This window comes from Trichoplax adhaerens, genomic scaffold (genome assembly GCF_000150275.1).
Source record: "Trichoplax adhaerens TRIADscaffold_9 genomic scaffold, whole genome shotgun sequence".
NCBI classification, from domain to species: Eukaryota; Metazoa; Placozoa; class Uniplacotomia; order Trichoplacea; family Trichoplacidae; genus Trichoplax; species Trichoplax adhaerens.
This window is the reverse complement of record NW_002060951.1, coordinates 2,299,617-2,326,571: the sequence shown is the minus strand read 5'-3', so window position 1 is coordinate 2,326,571 and position 26,955 is coordinate 2,299,617. Positions and strand designations below refer to the sequence as shown.

At 32.7% G+C, this 26,955-nt stretch overlaps 4 protein-coding genes across 4 annotated transcripts; 1 reads left to right on the top strand and 3 right to left on the bottom strand.

Annotated features, from left to right (window-relative positions):
• Positions 1-475: 475 nt before the first annotated feature.
• On the bottom strand, positions 476-6,897 carry TRIADDRAFT_59047 (uncharacterized protein; the record flags this gene model as incomplete). The annotated part of the gene is made up of 21 exons (XM_002114950.1): positions 476-532; positions 715-810; positions 917-963; positions 1,107-1,185; positions 1,254-1,352; positions 1,420-1,509; positions 1,600-1,638; positions 1,914-1,994; positions 2,096-2,236; positions 2,346-2,723; positions 2,855-3,090; positions 3,227-3,274; positions 3,386-3,473; positions 3,580-3,651; positions 3,748-3,813; positions 3,878-3,928; positions 4,040-4,272; positions 4,458-4,661; positions 5,003-5,086; positions 5,473-5,598; positions 6,861-6,897. 21 exons carry the CDS (start codon positions 6,895-6,897, stop codon positions 476-478), a joined length of 2,352 nt encoding a protein of 783 aa, XP_002114986.1.
• Positions 6,898-7,497: 600 nt separating this feature from the next.
• TRIADDRAFT_59046 (uncharacterized protein) lies at positions 7,498-9,950 on the top strand (the record flags this gene model as incomplete). The annotated part of the gene is made up of 11 exons (XM_002115128.1): positions 7,498-7,549; positions 8,024-8,177; positions 8,234-8,266; positions 8,431-8,516; positions 8,646-8,694; positions 8,818-8,914; positions 9,002-9,056; positions 9,160-9,263; positions 9,371-9,433; positions 9,554-9,669; positions 9,803-9,950. 11 exons carry the CDS (start codon positions 7,498-7,500, stop codon positions 9,948-9,950), a joined length of 957 nt encoding a protein of 318 aa, XP_002115164.1.
• A 749-nt stretch (positions 9,951-10,699) lies between these two features.
• TRIADDRAFT_28772 (uncharacterized protein) lies at positions 10,700-12,743 on the bottom strand (the record flags this gene model as incomplete). Its single annotated transcript, XM_002114949.1, has 5 exons — positions 10,700-10,995; positions 11,194-11,293; positions 11,474-11,673; positions 11,758-12,292; positions 12,492-12,743. 5 exons carry the CDS (start codon positions 12,741-12,743, stop codon positions 10,700-10,702), a joined length of 1,383 nt encoding a protein of 460 aa, XP_002114985.1.
• Positions 12,744-15,326: 2,583 nt separating this feature from the next.
• On the bottom strand, positions 15,327-25,988 carry TRIADDRAFT_59044 (uncharacterized protein; the record flags this gene model as incomplete). Its single annotated transcript, XM_002114948.1, has 21 exons — positions 15,327-15,411; positions 15,597-15,719; positions 15,929-16,055; positions 16,661-16,710; positions 16,942-17,261; positions 17,630-17,878; positions 17,980-18,111; positions 18,422-18,643; positions 19,027-19,255; positions 19,624-19,973; positions 20,116-20,175; positions 20,466-21,113; positions 21,239-21,327; positions 21,534-21,600; positions 21,974-22,115; positions 22,196-22,370; positions 22,467-22,656; positions 23,634-23,960; positions 24,735-24,798; positions 25,027-25,091; positions 25,977-25,988. The coding sequence occupies 21 exons, from the start codon at positions 25,986-25,988 to the stop codon at positions 15,327-15,329; spliced, it is 3,726 nt and encodes a 1,241-aa protein (XP_002114984.1).
• Between the last annotated feature and the right edge of the window lie 967 nt (positions 25,989-26,955).

Here is a 26,955-nt window from a genome sequence, read left to right as displayed (position 1 = left end):
GAGGCTAGTGCAGGAAGTATAATTAAATACATTACTATCGCCTATAGTAAATGGCAGTATTCAACAGTTGCAGTTTATCTACAGTACATAATATAATGCATGGTATTAACTAATAATCGATCCTAACAATAGCTGTAGCTAATACCACATGCACGATTGCACATAGTCATTAGAAGACTCGTAACTACTAAGTCAAAAGCTGTCATAATTTTTAATTCAGATACTTGATGGTATTGAATAATAATTTATGTTGAGAAATTTAAGGTATCAAATTTCTTTTGACGTATAAATGCATTAATAATTTTGTAATATAATTTGACAAAAATAGTGTATAAAATTGTTAGTATAGCTAGGTCATTTTCAGATGCAATTATTAAATAAAATCTATCTTTCGTACCTATCACCGTATAACATAGATAGCTCGAATTTTTTCATTAGCAAATTACCAAATATTACAGTGTGAACATATGTACATTTAAGGGTTTCCAAGTAAATGCTGTCTTAAATCGAGGAGTTCATTTTCCGATTTCTCCTAAGCATTATATGATCAAAAAAGTTTAGCATCCTTGCAGTCAGTTGCTGCTTGTAAGGAAGATACATCGACTGTTATATCATACATCTCGGAATGATTTAAGTTTTTTTAACTATATTATTACCACGTATTGATAATTAATTATTATGAACATAAGGTATACTATGTATTTAATATCTTACCTCGCCAGTTTCAAACTGAGGTTTGCTATACAAAAAGCCTTCAACATCAGCATGACTATCACCTTCCTGTTTCTTCTCTGCTACGCTGGAATTGCTCTAAACAATTGTATCATATTACTGTCTACCTTTAATAAGTGTGGATATATCCTTTTTCAGTTAAAGTCTATTATGGCAAAATTAAATTCCATAAGCTGTTACTTACAAATGAATTAGGGAACACTGCTGCGAAAGGATCAAACTCTGAGACACCTACAAATGTTATTATTTGGGTTACCGCTAGTTATTAACACAGTAACAATACTACTATTATCAATACCAAACATCTATATCATTGAAGATCGACTACTATCTCGCCTAATTACATGTTACTAGCATTTTGACAACAATTGCACCTTGAGAAGCAATTTTTGGGGAAATGTTTCGGTTTCCATCTAATAATGAAGATGTCAGTTCTTTTGTCAAGTAGTCAATCTATTAAAAAGAACTTTTGTTATTAAAAATCTATTTTAATATATCTTGGGTTAAGATTAATACAGTACTTCGCGTTTTAACTTTGTTTCGACAGCTTTAGAATTCGATCGTTCCACTGTTAATTGTTGCTTTAATTGATTAATTTCTTCTCGATAATTGCTTTGTGCCTATCGAAAAAGAAAATTATAGTTAGCTAGGATTCACAAATAATTCGATTAAATAGTGAAAGAATACCTGAGATAATGCGGATAAAGATGCACTTCCACTAGAAACTGCTTGCTGTTGGTTCTGTAATGCACTATACTGTGCTTTCAGCATTGAAAGCTAGGGATTGTAATAGTGATTTTTATTAGATGATAGCATTAATATATACTCTAATATTAGAATTACTTCGACCAATCGCTAAATTCTTACTTCAGCAGTCAGCTTATTTCGTGAGTCAGATAAGTCTTTCTGTAAGTCAAAATGCGATAGTCAGATTTATTGGAGATTAACCATATATAAATGATTACTAAGACAGCCAGTCAATTGATTATACAAACTATTTGCTCCGCTATTTGCTTTTGGGCAATCTTATAGCTTTCTTCTATACTAGAAAATAGCCTCTCGTTTCTGTCTTGTTCCTCACGATATTGTTTTATCTATTACACCAGAATTTTAAGATCATTAGTAAGTAAAATACGGTAGCCCCAGGAAAAGAATTTGAAAAACTTCGTAAATACGCGTACCAGCACATCATTCTTGTCGTTAGCAGTTTTCATGCTCTTTTCTAGTGCTAGGCGTCTCTGCCTTTCTATCTTCCCAACATTCTATGAATTTATGAAACATTAATATTCACAAATAGTGCGGTAAAATGTTAACCTTCTACAAGTATCACAGAGAGCATATATTGCCATATCATCCTGCTTACCTTTTCAATTTCAATTTGTGATTTCAAGCTCTCCTGTGTTTCACTATGTGTAGCGATATCCTTTTCAGAATTTTGAAGTTGAAGTTCATAGTTATCGCATAAAGCTTCAGCGCTGGATAGCTTCTCCTTCAACTGCTTAACCTAATTCAAGTACGCATGTTATTTGATTTAAACGGTATTTTAAGTTAAGAAAACTACCAAGTAGCTGTTAATCTCAAAACTTGCAATCATTGAAGTTAGGACTAATAACCTCTTGTTGCAGTGAAGCTAATTCGTTCCGGAAAAAGCTATCTTTATTAGGCATTTGATTCTCGTTAGTCCACTGTGAATATCCACTATCGCCTCTATAAGGACTGCTAACGCTGAAACTTTTACTTTTATCCCTACTGGCTACATTATTATCTGATTGGACTCGCTTGATCCTTTCATCATAATTTGAGCTAACATTTAGTGACGTTAACGATGATGCAGGTCCTAATCTGTTACTAGTATCGGTGCTAGATAAATCAATTAAGGTGTCGTCCGTGCTATTACGATTATTCTGTTCAGTTACTGGAGGGAGTTTATTATTGTTCTCGCTCTTTTGAATTGGCAGGTTTGGAAGTATTATCCCAGTATCTGCTGATTGCTGATAAGATTTAAAATATATTCGTTTAGCCTATTTATTTTTATTGCAATACGATACTGTACTGTACATCTGCATCCAAGATTATTAAGGATATTTTCAGTGACTATTATAATTACACGATTATTACTTACACTGGCAAAATTTATTGAACTGGACACTTGGTAGTTGGAAGGATGTGATTCTTTGTTATCTTTCTTATATAACATGTCTTGTAGTATCTCTTGCTGCTGCGGAGATAGCAAAATTTTCATACAATCAATTTCGTTTTGAAAGGATTTCTGACGCTCTAAAAAACCGTCATTGGCAAGTTTCCATGTCTGCTTAAGTTCATTGCCCGCCATTTTTTCATCTTCTAACAACCTACATACTGTAACCAAGAATGTTAAAGCTTTATTAGCCTGCTGTACTGTATCTTTCACTAAACAAGCCAATTGAAACTTGTGCCAATAGTAAATAGTATATTCTAGTATATTTTGAAAGAGATCTCATTCTAGCAAACAAACCTCTTCTAAATTCCTCTTCTAACTGTTGCTTCTCTTCTTGGAGTACATCTATTGATAATGTATGGTTATTAACAAGTAAAACAATCGATACAGTACAAAAACAGATTGTGTTCATATAATCATTGTATTTAAAAGTTATGTTGATATTTGTCAGCAAACCTTTTTGTGTGTTCAAAACTGCAACATACATTTCAAGATCTGTTCTGGAAGATCGCTCTGCACTGAGGCAGGACTGCAGCCCTTTAACCTAATTTAAAAATCGATATATATTTTTACTTGAGTAGTAACAGAAATTCAATTAACTGAAATCTTAGATTGGTATGTGGTAAATCTAAGAACTGGTAAAATTGTACCTCTTCATTGGCACCTTCTAAATCTCCTTGAATATCGATTAGATTTTGATTCGCAATCTGATGTTTCGATTGCTAACAGTACCGAGAATAAAAGCGTTAAAATTAACGGCTATATATATATATATAATTTATGAATGTTTACTTATTACATATTATCGCCACTCTCACCTTATTTTCATAGTATTTTAATTTAGTTTGAGTCTCTCGCAACTTAGATCTAAGCGATGCAATTTCCTAAACAAAGAAGAGATTAGATAAAACTGATCTATAAAAAGTCCATACTACTATAATTAATTACCTCTTCCATAGGGACAACCACAGACCGTAACATATCTGCAGTTTCCTGTGCCTTTAAATAAATATAAATTAATTTGCTATTCCACAATTACTGTTAAATTACTACCATCATGAATTTGATAATATCACTATATAAAAGCAGTGGAGTATGAAATACACACACCTTTTCCATACTATCTTCCAGTGTCTCGTTAGATGCAGGAGTTCTTCCTTTTGCAGTTACAATATTGTTTTTTCGCCGTATGACTTTATTAGCGAAATCAGTTATGCTCGCTGGTGAGGTACTTTGCTTACGAGCATTATTACGCAGTTCATTCACTTCTAATTCTAATCGTTCAATAATTAAAGTCAGTCTTGCTCGCTCTTCTTCAAATTCGGTGCTACTTTCGTTCTTACCTATTTTGAATATGAACATTAATGAAAGACGAATTATTATAGGATAATCCTTAAAAATTGATGATGAAGTTCATCATCAAAAGTTAGCACGTACTGGTTTCCAAAATCTACAGTAATATTCACAATCTCATTCTAGAAGATATTCTAAATATATTTATTATGCTGTATAATAGTGATGAACATACTATTGGCATATTCTTTAAATGATTCCAACTGTGATTCGTAACGTCGTTTTAAGCTCTCTATAGCATCTTGCTTGTCTTGCTCAGAAAGCGCGGCGGCTGTTCTAACACCGTTTAGTTCATCTTCTATCTTCTTCGAATGGTCATTTAGCAGAAAGACCTCAGATTGCAGCTGCTCTACTTCTTTCTTAGAAGCCTTCAGTTCCTCTATTGCAGCATGAATAAATTGGTATAAATATAATGGCAGACTAAGGCTAACTGCTTATACAATACATCTCATATCAAACTTTTGGGAGCACTGTTTGATGCCGGAATATGCTGTAGCACTAGCTAGCGTTAAAATAATGGCTCAATGTGACATAAGAAGACGTCATCTCGGAATAAACGATCTTAACTAACTCGTCAGTTGATACCACGAAATCATAATGTAAACTTGAGTATTTCATATTCTACAGTCCTGTGACTATCATTATGATCACAGCACTGTACGTTGCAATCTTGTTCTATTCAACAGTAGGTAGTTTTCATCACTTCAAGTTTACACTTACTTACGGTAATAATAATGGCAGTTAAATTTTTTAAAATTAAAATTGTATCGATATTAAGTATCATCAGCACTGTGACATCCAAGGCTGAATTTAAGTATCCCATTGTACAGTAGTTATATAAGTTAGTTATAAATATGGTAAGATGATTCATCTAGAAGGGCAGAATATATGGTTGCATTGCTAATGTAAATTACGTATAATAGCGAAGTATTACTATTGAGTTTCATACGCCGAAGGAAAATCTGGGTATAACAGTATACTGAATAAATTGCTAATCTGTTAAAAGATTTGAAACAGTTCATCAATCAATGGTTTCACAATAGCTAAAGCTGTACACTTTACAGGAAATATATTATTGTAAGTATGTAATCAGTCTCCAACTACAATGGCCCAGCCTAGTATGCAACGCACCCGAAATATATGATAAAGCACAGCGATTGAAAATTTCTTATCGTTCTAAGCAACCTTACCTTCCTTAGTCAAGTACAATTTCATAAACTGTGCACGTTTAACACCAAATTCTTGCTCCAGTTCTCTATTTTTTTCCATTAATTCCGTTTCATGTTGTTTCAGTCGCTGGAGCTGCTTTTGCAAATCTAAGTAAGGTGATCGATCATGCAGTTAATATTAAATACATGAAATTGTTATTAAGATTACACCAAATTAAAATTGCTATGCCATACAATCCTGGCCACGAAAGTATTTGTCTAGACGGCTTCTGTATAAGGTACACTGTTACATTTTTAGATTGATGTATAGTATTTATACAGTACTGTATCTATTTAACTTCTTTTAGTTTAGGGTTCCCTTATTAAAGAAAGTAAATTCGCATAGTACGCATATACTAAGGCACAGGTAAAGATTCGTTGATGACATATGAATAAAGGTATGAGAGCGTATATAAGTTACTTTGATTCATAATGTAAGTTTATACAATTCTAATCGATACATTTACACGACGCGTGAGTGAAACTTTCAATTAATGTTGAAGAAGTACGAGATAAGATAGAGGAGTAAAAACTAGAGAAATAAGGGTGCAAGCACATCGTTATTCATAGAACATTTTCGTAGTATAAAACGAACAAAAATCTCAAGAGCTGATATGTATCTATCTACTCGTGCGGTATAACAATCTGGCTAATAAAGGTTGATAGTTTAGCTCCATACAGTACAGTACATAGTAGATGAAGTACAATACTTATACTTCATACAATATTGCACAAACAGCTTTTCTAGGAATAGCAATCACTAGAACATGAAGCGAAGTAAATAGGTAGACACTTTTTAACGGATCTCTATTCAACATCTTTGTAGCCGTGGCCTGTGATTAAGAAGTATAGTAATAACGAATATGTTTCACGTTTGAAGTCTGAAATATCATACAGTATGTAATTCTGAATTAGTACTGCATTATTGAGCGATTACATACTGTATTACGCACTAATGTGATCATCTTTGCTACGAAAAGATGATCTACCTTACAGTGTGATAAGTCATTCGAAATTGTAATCATCACGTAGAATGGCATTGTCCATATTTTGTCAGCGAGAATATGCAAATGGAAACAGTACATTCAAACACTACTGTACTATAATTCTGTAATTAATTGAGACTACAGATTAATTTTTGACTAATTTGATAACGTCAACCAGTATCAGCTAGCAACGCTCTTGTATTGAGTGTTATTCAGTATCTTAACAGTAGGTTTAAAGACATAATTTTACAGTTGGCTAAGATAATTTAAGTCGTTAATATGCGTTTATACCCGCTATCATAAAAACCATTGCATAAATGTGTAGTTTGGAAATTAGTTTTTGACCGTCTGTAACACCAAGTTCAAAATATGGATACTACCTACCGTCTGGATTATCATTAGCTTCGAATGTTGACTCCATAATCAAGCCGGATGAATTCAATTTTCAAGCCACAATTTAAAGTAAACGATCGTGACAACAGCAATCTTATTTATAGTGTATCAATTTTACAGTAAATCGTTTCAATGTTAGTCTCCAGTTGGTGGCGATAGATAGCCGTACGCCATTTTCGAATCTTGCTAGATTTCAATCCAACTGTGCGCGTACCAGGAGAGTGCAGGGTACAGTCAGACTGGCCGTGTCATACAGTACAGTACCGCACTAGTGTACAGTACATTGCACTGTACCGTATTTGTGACTACCATACACAGTACTGTACTGTACGGTACTCAAGCACCTGAATAGTATTTACGGTACAATACTATACAGTACTGTACACTCAGTGTACAGTACATTGACTTACCGTACCGTACTGGTATCGGCACACCATATCGGCTAGAAGAAGCTCTAGAAATTGACAACTCATAAGAATTGATGCAGATCAACGGATTGTATGGAGCAATGTGCAGTATAGGGGGACTAGTGGACTACTGAAGAGAGAAGAGAGAGATTGGAATATTATTTTCAGTTGTTGCTGAAACTAATTTTCATCAATAGATTGGCGCGGCATTAAGAACTGTAATGGGGAAACAGAAATCGAATAAAGAATTGGAAGAGGAAGTAAATAATTCAAGTAAGTTCACGATGTAGTATTTTAACCATTTCACCTTATCATGAGACTGACGAAACTATTATACAGTATAGAGTACAGTATGTACAGTATATTGTACGTATACTGTAGATATTCAGTAATCAACGGTGTGTATTTCTCTTCTGATTGCAGCGCATTAGATAGGTCAATTTTTATTTTTGGTAGATAAATTTACAAATCTACGTAATATTTAATTCTACTATTGTTGGAGATTAGATTTTCAATACTTTCATTTACTGTATTAAACAATTAGGTATATCAATAGCAGTTGGGGCATAACTACATATCATTTCTTTACTTGCTCATCCTGATGCCGATGCAGTGATCGTGAAACTAATTATTATAATTGACCACAATAGTATCTAGTAGTATCTACCATACGATCATTTACACCGTATGATTTAGTAAAGGTATAAATAGGTAGATCAGACTACAGCTTAGCTTTATCTTATTCAGGACCAACTCATAAAAAGAAGCATAAACATAAGCATAAGAAACATAAAAGAAAGAAAGAACATGGCTCAATGGAAGAGTCGTCTGAAAGTAAAGGTAGAGAAGTCAAATTAAAGATTAAACTTGGTGGCCAAACATTAGCTACGACCCACGCACAGTAAGTTTGTCCCATTAAAAAATTGCAGGATTTAAATTATTTCAATTCTTTTATAGTGCATTTACTGTCATAAACGACTATCATGAGAGGTACACTAGCCCCTTGCACTAAAATCTCGCGAAATTGAATAAACTGCATAACAACGTACAATCATTCATAAACTAGAGTTTTACGCCCGTATACTGTAAATCGGGCTCCTAAAATACTAGCGTTTTATGAATAAATTAAGATAGACTCCTATCTTGTATCACAGGGTTAGAGAGTTTATGGTATCTGAAGAAGAGGAAGATATAGAGGTCTACAGTGCTAATAGCGAAAGACACGAAGATGAACATTATGGTAAAATCATAAAATGCATTATTTTCTATCTTTTAGTATACTGTACATAGCATAATTAATACAATTTTATAAGGCCAGTATTGCCAAAAATGTATAGCTATGGCTTAATGAAATAATCTATATGAACAGCATCTGCAGATGAAAAATCCCAAGAAGTCAATGTAGAAAATGGAGACAGGTAGAAGAGCAGCCCTTTATAGTCCAAGAACAACTGCTATATTTATTTATAGAAATCTAATTTTGTCTTCTGCTTTACACCATTGTCAACGTGTATCATTCGTTCATTGCATATTTGTATAAGTGAGGACGAATGGCTTGCTGCTCTGGAAAGCGGAGACTTAGATGAAAATGGAAGAGTCAGAACTGCAAGGAAGAAATCCATGATGACTGCAAGACAAGTGAGACTATGTGCTTGTTTAAAAATTATAAAGATGGACTATTGTACTATTGAAATTATCTGGACTTTATTCAATCGTTACGTTTAGCGAGCGATGATGGGAGAAGTAGAATATGTAGAACCTTTACTAGAACTACCTATGGGTAATCAATTAGTTAATAGTAATATGCATTACTACACTTGATAAAAACGGCTAAGAAAATTGGAAAGATCTATTCTAAGTTAACATCCCACTTTCTTAACTAGGACGCAAGCAAAGCAAAGAGGTAACGGAAGAAATGTTACAACGGAAGCAACAGCGAGCGACAAAGAGAAAGTTACAAATTGCAAAAAAAATTGAACAGAATAAAGTTAGGGCACTTTACTTACGTTTATATTGGCTAACAGTAAAGCCATAAGTAATTAATTGATGTTTGTCTGAGATAAGAATCAGCTTAAAATTATTTACTTATGATAGGCCCAAACTATTGATAAATTATTGTACAAACAAGCTAGTCGTTCTCGAAAAGATGCAGCTAAGGTAAGCATTATGATATGTGCAACTTTAACTCAAATAGCGCATATACACTTAAAAGTAGGATTAGATGATACACTATTTTCATCCTAATCCCTTATAAAATTCCTATATTATCACTTTTAGAAGTCTATGGGAAGTAAAGATATTCCAAGAATCCGTTATACAAATCGTGTAAATTTTTTTAGCTTATCCTTTCCTGAAAACATAGAATTCCCTATGATCGCTCAGACCATAAAAATGTGAGTTCTTGTTATTCTACTTTTGCTTCTGCCATGAACGCGGTGACTTTTGATGATTAAATCTGTTAATAACATTTTCCATGGTTACTATTCGAGTAAGGTGATACTCATCATTCAACAATTATATTTACAGCCCGAAAGAACGAGAATTATGTACAGTAGACGGTTGTAAGAATTTTCGCCGGTATGCTGATTCTAAATTAAATTTACCATTATGCAGTTTTGAGTGTTACAAAAAGCTCAATAACTCCAAAATTGAAGAGATGAAGGTTGCTAATTGATTTTACTCGTATATTGCACTTGACTATAGCATTATCACTGTTTGCATAAACTTGTTATGCTATAAGATTACGAAGCTTAAAACAATTTCTATGTAAATGATATTTCTATAAGATACATAAAAAGTGAAATCATGACTGGAGCAATTGAATACATCGATCTGTTTATATTCGTGTCTATCCAATTAATCATAGGTCTCACTGAAATACTTTCAAATTGCACTGTATATATTTAAGCGAAATGTACTATTCTTTTTCAATTACACGATTATATATTATGTGATATCATTCGGTAGGATCACATTACCAAACGTTAATTATTGTTTCGCTTCAATCTTTGCTGACTATGCTTATTGCTTATAATGAGTGTATCTGTGTGCTGAATAGTGAAAGTGGTCTACTTGTAAATTAATAAATTTAGCAATTATCCATACTCGCTGAATAGTCTTGAATGCTTTAAAGCAAAAGCTGTTGTAAAATATACAGATTGGAGATGCCGTGCATCCATTAACAATGCTAGTCTTTAGTGCTACAGAAAGAAAATAGGGCGTACTTTTATTTTACTCTCCTAGTTTGGAAATCAATTACAAAGCTACGCTCTCGTCAATCACAGACATGTGACGTTAAAATTCCTACAGCTACCTGTAGATGCAAAGTATTATTAACATAATTTACTAGTTAGCATGCAACATTTTGTCTTTTTTGGACAAGCAAAACTATCCCAGTTTTGGCCATAAATATACTCATGTATTTTATAGCTTATTATAATTAGTAATAATTTGTTCCGCAGTAGCAAAACTGTCAATGAAATCATCTTCCGATATACCGTTGCTAATGTACTGATGAATGTAAGCACGGTTTGCAAACATATTCCATGCTTTTTCCGTTACATTATTTATAGTTGGTATACAAAATTGGCTATTGCTCAGCAGAAAAGCAGATTTTTCGTACTTATTATAAGGACGACTATTTACTCTAGTAGCTAATCCAGAAGAATTTGGCATCCAATTTACATAGAGGCGAGAATCTCGAAACGCGCCTATATCAGCTTAATAGAGAATTGTATTTAATATTAGCAAGGTGACACCGTCCACGATTACTTATGATGCTATTACGTTATTTTACTGCTAAGCTGCAACGATACCAATGGCCTATCACAGCAAAAATCTTGGCCTAATCTAGCAATCATCCTATCTTACACCGTGGCTAATACGTAAAGTGAATAAATACACAGTATACAATCTACCTTTATCGATTTCAGTCCCTCGAATTACCAACATATTTGCGATTGATTTATTAACCATAACGTCGCTATGAACAGGCAATCCAGATGATAACTTCGCCAGCTTTTTATTTTGAGATAGTGCTTTAGGGGATGGTAACTTAACTTCCCATTTGATGTCTAAAAATTTTAAAGCCGAATTAGTAAGTAAAAAGAAAGCAATTATGTTACACTTTTTCAGATCTACGTAATTTCTCGAGCGGATATCCCTGTAGACTGTAATAACGGAAAATATAAAATTCACCTCAATATGAGTATACTTACTTTCCTCCATAAATGCATTTGCAATTAGCATTTGATGGAGATGTTTTAACAGTCCGTGCCAATTATAATTGGTGTAATCGAAAGAGTGATCAGGAATCTGAGGGATATCTATAATATTCAACAACTTGTAATCGGTATGACTACATAGATGCTCCCCGATCTCACCGAAGATATTTATCCCTGAAGATAAGAATGCAAAGAAGTGAACAATCAATAATACCGTACGTATACTGTAATTAGTGCAACCTGTGCGATAGATATTACCTGCATAGTCATTTCGTTTTGAGTGTTGATTTTGCAAGCAAGTAGAAGGTAACAAAACTCCAGCTAATTTATGAGCAATGACTCTATTAATGTGATGAAAGCCCACATTTTTTATTTTGAGCAGTCTTGTACATATTTCATGTAATTTATCATTTTCTAGAATAATGAGTCCAGTTGATGCCTTATATAAATGAGAAAGAGTTAAAATTGTATTGTAATCTTGAACAATAACTTCTCCATTACTGTAAGGCCAAACAACTTCATTGATAATCTGACTATTAGGATAACGATCTCGTAACTCTTCGGTACATCGCGTACCTAGACCAGATCCAGTTCCACCAGCTAAACTCATTAATAGCAAAAATCCACTAAATCGATCGCAGTACTCAACTTGCCTTTGCACGCTGTCCATAATTTCTTCTAGTAAAACTTGATCGCCATCCATGCAATATCCAAGAGCCCAATTGTTTCCAGAGCCTCGTTTTTTGCGTATACAACATTTTGGATCATACGACCACAATTTACTCATTTTCGCCTGGCGATCAAATAAAAGTAGTATCGTTAGTAAGCAGCCTTCAATCAATTATGATGACATGAGAATATTATCACGAGCAGGTATACTGCATTTCTCAATAAACTGGATAACAAATGGGTGTTCAATTTTTACAGATCAAAATTAATCGCCTCAATTCACTAAATAGATCCCAAGTTGGTAGTACACTATTATCACCCACCTTGGTAAAAACATCATCGACTACTTTCGCTTCTGTATCAATCATAACAGCACGAGCTAATGGTAAGTCAGATGTAGCATAGAAAAAGCTCTCGAAAGCGGCATCTTCGTAATTATACTTATTAGTCGCGGCAAGTTTCTTTCTGAGAGTATTCTTTCCGTGAAAACAATAAATATCGTCAAGAACAGTATTAAAGAACTCATAGCCAAGCTGGTTGCCAAATTGGCCTAGTTGTAACGTAACTATGGACATAACCGGGCTGATACCAAAGCTAAATTATATACTGTAATTATCACACCGAAGCACAACACCGGTGTTTACTAATCGTCTTCAGTACCTGTCTTTACTCACAGGTAAAAAAACTAACTACAGTATACATGTAATAATTCAGTTAAGACACTTGACATCAGTCAGCCGAATGACTTATAATTATATATATAATACGTGTAAAGTCCTTCATGCTATTTATTCATGTAGTGTTATTCACTAATGGAAGATTACATCAAGGAATCAATCTCTCAATTATAGAGAATAGTAGTATTGACTGAAAACGAAAATAGATTTAGATTTTATTTTATTTTACTCTGTGATTACGACATTCACACGAAGGTTTGAGAGCAAGTTGGGCGGTAACTAAGTACTGTAGCTACAGTACTGTACACTACAGTACAGTACTGTACAGCACTACAATATACAGTACTGTACTAATCCAGATTGACGGCCGTAAAGTTGGCAAGTTGTGAGATTGAGATTACGGTACTGTACACTGTACACTGTACAGTACAGTAATACAGACAATATAGTAAAAACTACAGTATACAAAGAATCTTCAGGTCATTAGCTACATGCTGGTATAAAATCTAAAATCTATACAGTTTTAATATTGATAATAGCATTTAAATAGAATTCTTATACAGTATTCTGAAGCAAATGTAAACACTCTGTTATCCTTAGTATTAACTCTAGATAGCGGATCTTCAATTTACAGTATAATACCAGGACTTCTGTGCATTAAAGCAAGACTTTGTAAATACTAAACCATGTAAGTTGCGGGTGTAAGTCATGTAACTACGATGGGCTTTGGATGTGTCAACTAGCTATTTACAGAACCGTTGGTGGGTCTAGTTTAGGCTAGCTGCAAAATTCATGATGCACAGGTTTAGATTAGTGTTTTGCCTATTTGTATATGTCTATATGATATAGTATAAAAAATATCTTTGAGTCCGTTAATGCACTTGATCCGACAAGTAATACAGTATGTTAGTCAGGCGTAGTCAGGCGTAGTCAGGCTTGGGCAGTGGCAAGTACAGTATATCATTTGCATGAGCAGGTAGAGTTAGTGTGAGCTTGTTTTCAGTCATGGTTTGCAGAGCTCTGCCATAGAGATACTGTATCGATTGATACCAAATTTGTGTCAAAAAACTTAAAAAGTTACGTATTAAAACTTTTGACATATGTTCAAACGCCGGAAAAGACCTTTGCTACACCTTGTATAAGAAAAACTTTATGTTCACGACCATCAATACGGTTGTTATATTTGTGTATTTTTATAACAGTACTGTATCGTACTGGCTGTAGAATCTACAGCAGTGTAGTGTATGTACATTGTACATAAATCATCTCTTTACTATAAAATTTCCTTCTGGCACGGCTGTATGATATAAAGTTAATGTAGACATACGAGTATACAGTATATCTTATACTCCTTGTTGATATCTGTACACCTTATCATTTACTAAATTGTAAGATGTTTTTTTCATGTTACTAGTTGCATTAGAAAACCTTCTAGAAAAAGTCACTAGGTCAATTCGGTATTGATCAGTTCCAAAGTAGACAGTTACTGTACGTAAAAGCTCAGCTATCAAGGGAGATGCGGCAATACTTGTTATAAAATGTATTGTTAGCTGTTAAGATACTCGTATATTACCCTCTTGGTAGTACCTAATCCTCAAGAGTGACAGGGTCTGGGTCATCACTGTACATTATACTTTTGCCCATCACGGAATGAAGGTATAATCAATTGTGTTTATAATAATCATAATGAATTAATAGATAATGTTAGCATCAACAAAATAAGATAGCAACTTTTTATTATACCGTTGGCTATTAATTATGAACACTACAAGAATCTCAAAGTATATCTCCTGTGACATCATCAATAATTAATAAAAGCTAAACAAATTAAACAGTATAGCATTATATTATATTATATAATGCTGGTTACTCTTAATAATGCTGGTTACTCTTAACTGTAAGCTAAAAGCTGTACTCTGATACAGAACTTACACTTGTACTGTACAGTACATAAACCCATATCAAACAATTATTACGAAAGACATCATGTACCTAAATGAAGATTGCCAATCTCGCGACTTTCTCCCTTCATATATGCAGCCAAACAACTCTCGAACATATTATACCAAACAACAGTTCTCAGCAATAAAGTTAAGTATTTTCTTACCCACTATACTAAAATTAATCCTGTTCTAATAGTCCATAATTAACGTACCCAGTTCAGAAATTAGAATTATCAAAACTGATAAACTATTAACAGGTGAGCAATGACATAAAATTATATAACAAGCACAAATATGATATAAATCATTTGTATCACTATTAAAATTGCATTAAAAAATCAATCGTACCTCTTACTCCGATAATAATAGAAGATATAGGATTTATGTCTATGTTTATCCTAAATACTATTACCAGTTAAAAACTTTAAGTGTACGTATTGTAACTTTGAACCATTGCTATGGCAGCACTTGGTAATAGAGTAAAAAGTGTTTCTTGTGCTGTTCTTGCCAACGTAAGCCCTAGATTACTTTAATGTGCCTAACGCAACATCGAAGTCTTTGATTTCGATGTAGATTTGCTGTTAGATTGCGTTTTGTATAAGTACCTTTCCATATTTGCTTGCCTAAAATATTCCATTAATTGTAGAAACAGATCAATGTATCATTACACAGACTGCAACTATTGATCTTATCTCAATTTAGGATTAAATATGCTACCCAACATTAAATCAGTAGTTGCTTTTCTATTTCTAATATCACAAATGGACTCTAACGGATAATTTTCTACTAGAAAAGAAAATTAATTTACCTTTCCAGCAAATCATGCAGAATATCATTCATGGAAGCGAAAGAATCTCTTTCAAGACCCGCATAAATATCGATATCAGAAATAGTACCGATCTGAATTTTGTTAGGAAAAACGTAATTTTTCCTGATATGAAAGAAATATTACTATTTAGTTCAAAATGTAATAGAACGACTATGATCACGATTAATATTGTAATTTAAAAAATAGTTATCAATAACATACAGTATAATTGAACAACTGTAACATTTAGAGTGCTAACTACTACTTTTTATATTGATAAATAATCTGAATATCTATAATCAGGAAACGATTAGACTTCAAGTACGACTTACTCAACAGCTTTACCATCTTCATTTTTGAAAGTCTGACTAGTAACACGACATAACGCTTCTCTTTCTTCATTCTGAATTTTATACCATAGATCGTAATTGACAGTCATCAAGTGTTGTTTCAATATTTCTGTAAATGCAAGTACCAAAATGTAAAAATATGAAATAATATTATATACTTCAGTGTCTTGTCTGTGTTATTATTTAAGACAATAGCGTAATATATTATGGTATCTTGATAATCATACTTAAGTGAAGCGCTCGACTTTGAAATTGTTGTAGGCATTCGATAGAAAACAATCCATACATAATTTTACTAATCAAAAAAGGTACGGCAAGAATTAAGTTGAATGGCGGTACAAGTGGCAATCGATACAAATATTCTCGAACGAGTTCTCTATATTGAATTCGCCAAACTTTGATACTTTCCACTTCTATCCTATCGTATGTTTTGCTAATGGAAATAGAAATATAGATTTGATTAGTAATCATAGTACGATATATTAATCATCAAATAACTATAACCCAATAGAGTCTAAAATTTCTAATTTTTTCAAGGTAGTTTTCTTAACCCTTTAACTATTTAAAATATTCCGATAAAGATTATTAATATAATAATTACTAAAATAGTGTCGTAAAATTAATCCCATATCATAAAAATTTTTTAATAAATTTAATAAATTACTTTTAGAAACAAATTGAAATACGAGCATGCAATACCCGCAATCCACTAACCACGATGCAATGCTTGGAAACAATACACTTTACAATTACAACATGATAAACTGATTAATTTGAGTTTTGTAATTGATTAACAAAACTAATAAATTTAATATATTCAAGCCAAATATTACGAAAGTTATGAGATACTATGTTAAGTTATATAAATAAAACATAATTAAGAATAAGCGCAACTGCAAGCCTATATGCCAGTCAACAAAATTGAATAACATATTAAAAATCTACTTATCTTATTGAATGCATTAATTTTTTTAAAGACTAGACAGCTGACTTACTTGAATATAGCAATCAGTAGATTGAGTAGTAAAATTGTTGTAATCAGGAGGTAAATAACGATCAGGATATTGACAATTACATTTCTCGCCATACAGTTATTATAAAGGCTAGTACCGAGAGTCTCATTCTTGCAATCAAGATTTGCATCATCAAGGTAAAGTTCGCCATAAATCCTGTAATACGGCAGAGCGAAAATATTTCTAGCTGTAAACTGATAATTTTTATATTCAGGACCAGATCGTAACACAACTTCAGTGGCTACACCAAATGAAATCAAGAAGATTGATAATATCACCACAAACGACATCAGGTCGTTCAGCTATAACGATTTTTAAATAAATTGAGAAAGAAGAGTATAATTAATCATCTGTAAGAATTTTACCTATAAATAATACATCCAAAAGTACGCTAGTATCATATTACTAGAAACGCGAATCGTGATTTGCACATCTTAATATATTTGATTTACTTTGTACTTTAAAGGTATAAAAATAGAAACATTTTCACTTAGATGAGCAACTGAAGCAAATATCATATCCTTAATTAGTCAACATTTATTGCAAACGTAACGCTAGCTTTTACAATAGCGGTTCAAAGAATGGAAAAAAGTGACATCAATCGAAAGACAAGTGAAGATAATTAAAAGTAAAAGATTTTCTGTAGTCAAGTAATCCAATCCTATCTTACCAATTTCCTAATCATAACAAGTTTTGGACCATGGTTACTCCAAATAGAGAGAATTTGCAGACTTCTCGAACAAAATATGATGAAATCAATAGCATAGAATATGCGACCAAAATAAACTATAGGAAAAAAATTTCGCAGGACGACTATTATGAAAAAGGTGATTAAAGCGCCCGCGTCAATTCTATTCCAGTATTCCGAATTCCAAAGACGAACTTTCTTATAAAACGTCTTGCGAGGGGTTTCCATAATCTGACATTATTCCAAATTAAGTGTAAAGAGAGATGGAAGTGATCAACCAAAATTCAGTTTCATCTGTTATAACTAAAATTAATTATGGAATAGCCACTTACCTGATGTATTTCTTCGAATACTAATGCGAGACACCATACCGTGAGAATTACTTCATAAATATTCATTGACTTATCTTCGTACAGAAATAGTAGAAATATGGCGAAATATATTAAGAAGGCCACATATGCGAGCTAGAAAATGGTAGAATAATACATACAAACAGTAAATTTATCGTTAACAAGAATCGCGTCGTCAACCAAATTGAAGGACGAATTCATGTTAATTCCAAAGTAGTTAACAATACAGTTAAAATAAAAGTGCAGCAATATATCAATGCAGTAACAATTATCGATTTTAGTTAGAATAGTATAATTTACATCAGATAAGTAAATATCAACTTATCATAATAGTATTCCCGTGCACTTTTGGATAGCTACTAGCATATAAGAACTAATCAATTGATCTATTTATTGCATATATAGCATTATTAATGAAACTTACAAAGTTGGTAGTAAACTTGATGCGAGGAGCAGTATAAAAGTGATAAACTCGTAAGATAAAATCCTTGCATAAGTTAGAGGATCGTGTAGTTGAGACACTATCTTCATCATCATTATTAAAGCTAACATTGGTTTTACTATAGCATCCAATTCGCAATGCTTTCGATTTAATAAAGGATGGAAACAATAGGCATGGTATCGGTAGAATAAAAGCTAAAATAACCTATTATAGATGGATATTGCAGATAAATGATTAATAAAATCCCATTAACCTAGTTATACATAACATATTGTAAGTTACTATTGATGGGTTGTCTATAACTGTAGAGTAGATGAGTGATTAGACTAGATTACTGCTAGTAGGAGAAGTAATAATTACACAATTAAGGATGATTGAGTTAAGTCCAATTAATTATTGGCTGTACAGCGACTACGTTACATGTTTACAATTAGTACATACAGAAAAGAGGCAAACTGCTATAACGCTTTAATCTAGTATGCAATTAAAAGAATCTCTAGTATTAATAAATTAACTGAATTTAAATCATTTTGTTCTAAAGATATTGAATAAGTTTATCAAAATAATATTAATTAATTAATTATAACCTTCCACAGCGGCGTAAAAACTGCGAAATCTCCTGTCCACAAATACCGTAAGCAATCAACGTATGCATTGTGAGTATTGAATGGCACTAAAGATGAGGAAGAGAAAGCCATTGAAAAGGAAGATTTGAATCCCCACTCCGGTAATTCTTGTAATAGCATGATAACGGTGTTAATTGGATGATGTTTATATTGTTCATCCATAATCTTGACAGCTAAGCGCATAAACTTACTGAAATAAAGAGAGTAAGATAATTGTAAGATTTCATGTATTTCTGAGCAATAAACAGTGCCGCAATTATCCCTTTCAGATAATTAACTTATAATACTTATCTGAAAGCTTCTAGATATCACAGCATAAAGTTGGTTAGCACTTTAACACATTATTTCTAAATTTATGTAAAACGAATCTATTTTCTCATTTCGACTGTTTGCAAAGATGTACTGTAATGAATTTAATCTAAGTTGTATTAGTTAACTAAATTAAGTAATTTTAATACAATTAAACACCCCGAACTGATCCAAAAACTTTTCTAGTAACTCTGTACAGTATTTATGTTACCAGAAAATAGATTAACTTAGATTCTAATTACTACTAACTCTGAATTTGTTTGAAATTCATCCTTAAGCTGTATAAATTCCTCTCTAGACTTTTCTTTGAATACAGAATTAGTTGACAATCTCCATAAAATGCGGTTGGCTGCAATAGCAGCGGTAATGGGATGATCGACTCTTTTCCATAGAACATAAGATAGCTTATAGCGTCCGGTCATAATAGACCATAAGAAAAGATGAGTAAATGGATCACCAGAGTTGCCATCGTCAACATCAATGATTGCCGTTTCGATATCTTCACCAAATTGTGAGTAGACATTAGTACAGTGATCACTTATCAGTACAGATAAAATTTTGCCAGCTTCAAATAATAAACTTTTTCTTTCCTTTTTTTCCTAAAAATATCAAATATAAACTTACTAGGCTATATAATGGTATTTCTCTCCTAAAATCAGTAAAAATATTTACTCCGACCATTGCAAATGGTACGTAACTTATATCCATGAAATGATCACTCTGACTTGACTAAAGGCTTACCTCCTTGATTATTTTGATCTTCCGCGCCCAGTACATCACAGAGGAAGGTATATTCCAAGTCTAATTAGATTTTAAAAATAACCAATAAGTTCTACCTGAAACAATGTAGCAATGCTTTCCAGAAATACAAGTATCAAATTTTAAAGTATTACAAAAATCTATTTAATTACTTCAATAATGAACGACAATATGTCTTATAAATAGGAATCGTTTAGTAACTGGCTATTACTACTCAACTACGCAAGTAAGAAAAATACTAATAAGTATAAAGTAATTTGATATTGCAAAATACGGTTATCTTCCGAATAGCAAGTCAAGATATTTTCATATAGCGTCCAGCACAATCTTACTTTATCATATATTCTCTCTAATGTTTCTGCCGTTACAAAAGTCGACATGTCGATAAACTCATTTTTGATCAAAAAATCAACGATTGCAATATGATTTCCAGTCAAATGATCGCGTGTTAACGCGACTTCCAAAGCCTGCTCTGCTTGCACTTGTTTAGTAGTGATTAAAGCTCGTAAATTTTCTTTTAACCCATCTCTAATCGTTGCATCTAATACAGTTAGCGCATTATAACGTGAAATATGTTGGCTTCTTTCACCGCTTGATTTTCTTGATCGCGGAGACACTGATGGTTGAGTAATAACTTCATGCTCTGGCGTCTTTGGTAAAGGTGATCTTTTACTAGGAATAGGACCACTAAGATCTTGGGATGATACACTGCGTTGATTAATTTTGCTGGCCTTATTAGTTGTTATAGCAATATCTTTGGGCTTAGAAGATTTCTTGGAAGGTTTTCCAGTGTCATTATTTGCCGTTATCGCTTTAGCAGCATCTTTCTGCACTCGATATTTTTCTGCATCGGTCCATGAGCGATTGATTTCATTGCCGTCTTTATTTGCAAGCGCATTAGTAGATGATAACATATTCTTCGCAGGAAATTTAAAGATGGCAAGTTGACTTTCACCTTCTTCGTCATCGGACCCTTCTGCCTAAATAGAAATATCAGAACGTGGATTACAAATCTTGTGTTGATATTCGAAGCATGATGGAAAGACTTTCAATGTACAATATTAGTTCATGTTATTACATCAATCCTTGTATATATTTAACTTACTTCAAGATTATTACTGATTAATTTGCCCAAGTCGACTTTATTCCAAACAACTTCTAAACTTCTTTTCTCCTCCTTATTTTGAGCCAAAGCTAATTAGTTGTAATGCAATATAACTACGTTAAAATGACTTAATAATAGCAACACAATATTCTCCTTTACACAATAATACATCATTCATAATAAAGCATCTTAATACAGTTTTAACAATTAACGATGTTAGGTTAACTTATTGTCAAAACTTATATATTTCACTAAAACATGCATATTATAAACAAATAGCATAGTTGATATCTACCATATAAACATTTGAAGATGGCATTTTCCAGAACTTCAGCGGTTGCAGTCTCCTTAACTATAGTAACCTATAAAACGAAAATGATTGTAATAACTTCTAAATTACCCTAATACTATGCGTAGCTATTCACTGATAAGTAACATTATATCGGGAATATTGTACATTGACTTGATACATAAAATTATAAATAATCCCTGACATTTAAAAATATTGAAGTATTTTGCGGGAATAGCGTTCTAACTCACTATTAGACTGAAGCAACTAAACTTTAGGGAAACTCCAATGATAATGCTTTCTATACATAAATATAATTTACTAAATATATATAAGAGATTCTAGTAACTGATAATTAACAATAATACAATAAACAAGAGTAATGCTATGTGTTACAAGATCGCACAATTAAAATAGCTGTTAAATGCTGTAGCGCAGAACCTTACTTTGCTTCTATGAGATAGTATCGCTTTTATCCCTTTGATGCATCGATCAATTTTATCATTATCTTTAGAAACGCTCCATTTAAAAGTTTTGCATAAAGCTTCTTGTATACTTTTCTTTGCTGCATCGTTCAATTTTGTTATGCTGTGCAAAATAAAGAACTAAGCAGTTAAAGACTAGTGATAAAATTTGTATCATTAATGCAACACACAGGGGTTTGTAACCTTTTATTGCTAAGATGACTACATATAATATCAGCAGCTCCTTCGCCTCCTGGAACGATTACGATTTGATGATTTTTTTGCAAAGCCTCATCAACATAACGGAACGTGTTTTCATCTCCACCAATCACAATGCAGACAATAGGGACTTTGCTAAATACCCGAGTTCTCTTATGACCTTTATCAATATTAGCCGTATTTTCATTGTAAATTTTCTAATGATCTTGTTATTTAGGATGGTTTAATCAATAGTATTCGTCTACTTTTAACTTACTGCGAACAAGCTTCTTCGAGAGAAATTCTTCAATTTTGATGCGAAATGGAATTTCCTCTCCTTCAGAACCGTTGCTATCATCATCAGGTAGCAAAAAATGACTGTGGCACGGATCTAGCGGTAGGGCGGATACTCCAACAGTCGATTCCCGTTTGTTTACGACATACTTAGCCGGAAAGCGCCCTTTACCCTACAAGATTGATGACTTACGTATTCAAAAACCTAATCATATTTATGTCATCATAAACTGAGGCGAAAAAGTCAATCATTCACAAGCAAAATTTCTGTACACTAACGTTTTAAAATCTATCTATCAATATATACAATATAAAAATGTTATATCCGTTTTCTGTCATGCCGGTCAGACGGGCACGGTAATTGTATGTATACCCATTCTGATTGGCTACTGTACTGATAGTATGCAACATAGACGTAAAAAAATTATTATTACTGTAATATTTGGAGCTAGCAAAGCAAGCTACCGCATACTAATGTACCAGTATCCAGTATGTAATTTGACCTGTTACTCATCTACTACTAGCAGAAAACCTGCTTACGTAGAATTAAGGTACAATAGAATACGCACCAGAGACTACTAAAAGGAAAAGACAGGGACAGGAGGCGGTTGTCACAAATTTAATAATTACTGTATTTTACCAGCCATTTCAACTGTATCGCATGTCTACAGCTGTATACCATACTGTTCACGATGGACATCCAAATTAGCTGCTAACATGCAGCTTAGTTCATTTTGTGCTGTATGGTTTCATCGGCACAGACGGCACTTACTTATTACTTAGATACGCATTAACGACGTAAATATTTACTATCAATAAATTTATATTGTCAATATTTTTACGATTAACCAACCTGCATAAATTACTAACGTTCTTGATATATTGTATGCATTGACTATGCAGCCCAATATCTATATCTATTTGAATACTATAACAAAAAAAACAGTGTCCGCTTTGGATTTATTCAGTGCGTGTGCGTGCTGTCTGATTCTGATTTGCTAGATGCAGTGTGAACGGTTATAATGTATTAAGCTAGCGATACAGCACAGTATTGCTTGACGAACCTCAACGCACAAACATTGTTTGTGGGCATACGCTAATCATAATAATATAGAAATTTAAATCGCTACTTCTAATATTGACAAGTTACCTTTTTACTCGTGAGTAACTCCTTCTTAAAAACGGAATTCCAGGAAGGTATACCAATGATAGTACCTTGTTTATTTACTGCTTTGGCAGTACTGCGAATGAAACCTTCACAGTATCCACTTGTTATGATAGCTGTTGAATGATAACTGCATATTCTTTTCATTATTGCAGCAAGATTTTGATTTAATCGAAGTATTGAAGGTTTCCTTGGTAAATTTTCGAAACCACCAACCATCGACATGACCAAATCTGGTTCACGGATGTTCCAGTAATTAAGAAATAGCTCACCAATTTTAGCTATTTCAGCGTTAATGGAGGTCTTAAGATACTATTTAGTAAATTATTGCATAATTACTTCACTTCGAAATAAACAAGAATCTCTTTCACGGTTGTAGAAAGAAAATAATAAGCATTGCTATGAATCATGGATATTAACTGATGTGAGGTAAGGCTCGTATACCATCACTACATGCTTAAGGCCGTTTATGTTTGATTAATTCTTAATGGAACTTATATCTATTCTGATTATACAACGCATTGGATGTTACTAGTATTTATAAAGAAAATACACATGGGATAATGGGATGTTTTGATTCCCATTGCAAGGCATACTGTACATTAGCACCGCGTAGGTCTACAAAATTATTTCTTCCATAGGCAGGTCATTGCGTTATACAGAAAATATTCAACAGGTAATAACTGTTACTGTTCAAGCAAGGAAATTCGAAGCTAATCTTAAAATCTCAAATTTGATACATAATACATTATCAAGAACGACACCTTTAGAAACAAACAATAAACACTGTGCGCTCTATTGAAGATGGATTTAAGCAAGCATAGAATTAAATAATTAGAACAGTACGTTGATTTATTTTACCATTCTTAGTTCAACATAGGAGTGAGCATCATCTTAAACTATTTTATTTTTAAGCGCTATATAAGTTAGATTACAACTACAAATACTACAAAAGATTAATCAGGGTATATCTCTGTAGTTACGAAAGTACTAAACTAATAAAGCAGATGAGAGTGCAAAGTAAAAATAAACTCGCAAAACGACCTTAACATATTAATTGTTAATAAATAGTAAATACTGACAAACCTTCGCCTTTGATGCTTCATATCCGGCGTAATTGAATTCAATTTCTCCGTAAGCATCTGTAATACTATAGTAATAGATAAAAGTGAGATATATCTATACAAGATTGATTATCTTAAGTTTAATTAAACATAACATATGATTATTCATAATTAATAGATTAGATTTAAAAACGTTGTACTAGTTTTTACTAGATTTTAGAAGAAAATCAAGAAGAAAAAATCTTAATGGATTGTTATCATTTTCGAGTACGAGTATCGAAGTGGATAACTAGTTATTCCCGTAAATAACTTACTTATTTTCTTTAGACGGAGGTTTCTGATAGAGCTTAAAGTTCTTTGCTACAAAATCGTCAATAGCCTAGTAAAGTAAATTTATTTATAAACATTAAGTACGCCCAATTATTTAATAATTTCTTAAAAGAACGAAGAAAGAGATATGAGGACACTATCGAAACAATATTAAGGCTATTTACGATATTGCATTTAATGGTGAATGGATAAAGCTGGTATTCGTTTCTATATTTGTACTGTATAATGTAATATGGTTTTGTCTGCTGCAGAAGAACGCAAGTTGAAAAAATACCTTCTAAACTTAGCATTAGCGTTTATAATAAAGCCAAGCTAAGAAACATCAGGTGTAGACGAATTTGTACACATTGGCCTTACGATTATTTTCATGCTTATTATACAGTACACGGTATGCAATCAATACATCTTGAAATATGGTTTCGATACGATAAAGATTTCCAATCTTCTGTCGACAGGACTTAAAACATGAAAGGATTTAATCTTATACGTACGATTTACGACAACTAATGAGACTAATTTCTTACACTGATATTTTAATATTGATATTTTTTTAATACCTTGAGTGAACATTTGAATACGTAGGGAAAGGAAAGAACACAATGTTAAAATCTTCAACAGGTAAAAAGTACTCACAAGGACTATGTAAACTATCAACGCCGTCTTGTGATACTGTACAGTACTGTGTAATGTAATAATACAGTACTGTACTGTACAGTATGTGTTACACAGTATACAGTACAGTAAGTTATCAAATTTTCACAAGCAATTTTAATCTATCTTTTGAGATGGAATTATCTTTCTAAGAATTACAAAGTGTTACTTATCCACACGAACATGTTCTAAATCGATATCAAAAATCACTTGATGAACGATGAATGATCAATATATCAAGGTAATAATGCTGAATAAGCGATGAAATAGAATCGAATCTTACCCCTTCCGCCATCTTGTTGTTTGCCTGGATGGCACGGTCTAATGCACTGTACCGTAGGGGTTGAGTTGTTGATCAACTGTAATTGGATGGATTTTAATCAATGGCTGCTAAATTATTTATGAACAATTATGCTAGAACAGGCGTTTTAAGATAAAAGTAGAACTTGTATTAATGTGTATTATAATTTAGGAAGAAAAGATAACAAATAAGCACCAAGGGTAGTATAGTTAATGCATTATTTATAGTGTATTACATAACAGGCAAGGTGTCAATGCGGGTAGACGTTATTGGTAAATGAAAGAACAATAAACAATAAAAGTAGAATAATCATCTATTGATCTTGGCAGTAATGCAGGACCAGTATAAGAGGGTTTGTTCTTTGAGTGCAATATTGTGCCTTTATTCAATTTTGCAGCCTCGTATGTATTCTATTTATTGCCAAAATTATTGAGTAGAGAGCAAGGTTTAAATGAGTCTACTGTACCTTCTTGAGTTAGATAAGACGAACATAGACGGCGGATAAGATTGCCACATACAAGAATAAATTAAATACGTAATTTAGCAATAGCTTGAACAACTAGGCAAAGCTCTTCAGTGGAAGTTTACGCGTAACACTGTATTGTATGTCTTGCTATCAACTAGCAGCGTTGCAAAATATCGCAAAACGCCTTTATTGCAGTACGTGATCTTAAGCATTGCATTAAACTGCGTGCTTATTGCCTTACGTAAACGTTAACCCTTCATTTAATAATGCTTTTAATAGTGCTCGACAGCAATAATCAATTCACTATATTATACTTCGTATAGCCGTTGGTAGAAGTACACCAACAAATTCTTACATCCAAAAAATGCTAACAGAAACAATCGCTGTGATTTCCCATGAACGTCTGTTCATAAATGCTTATGCAAATTCATTTTTAATTTACAGTTTATGTGACAAAAGTTATCATGATAATAAATAACATACAGTATAATTAAC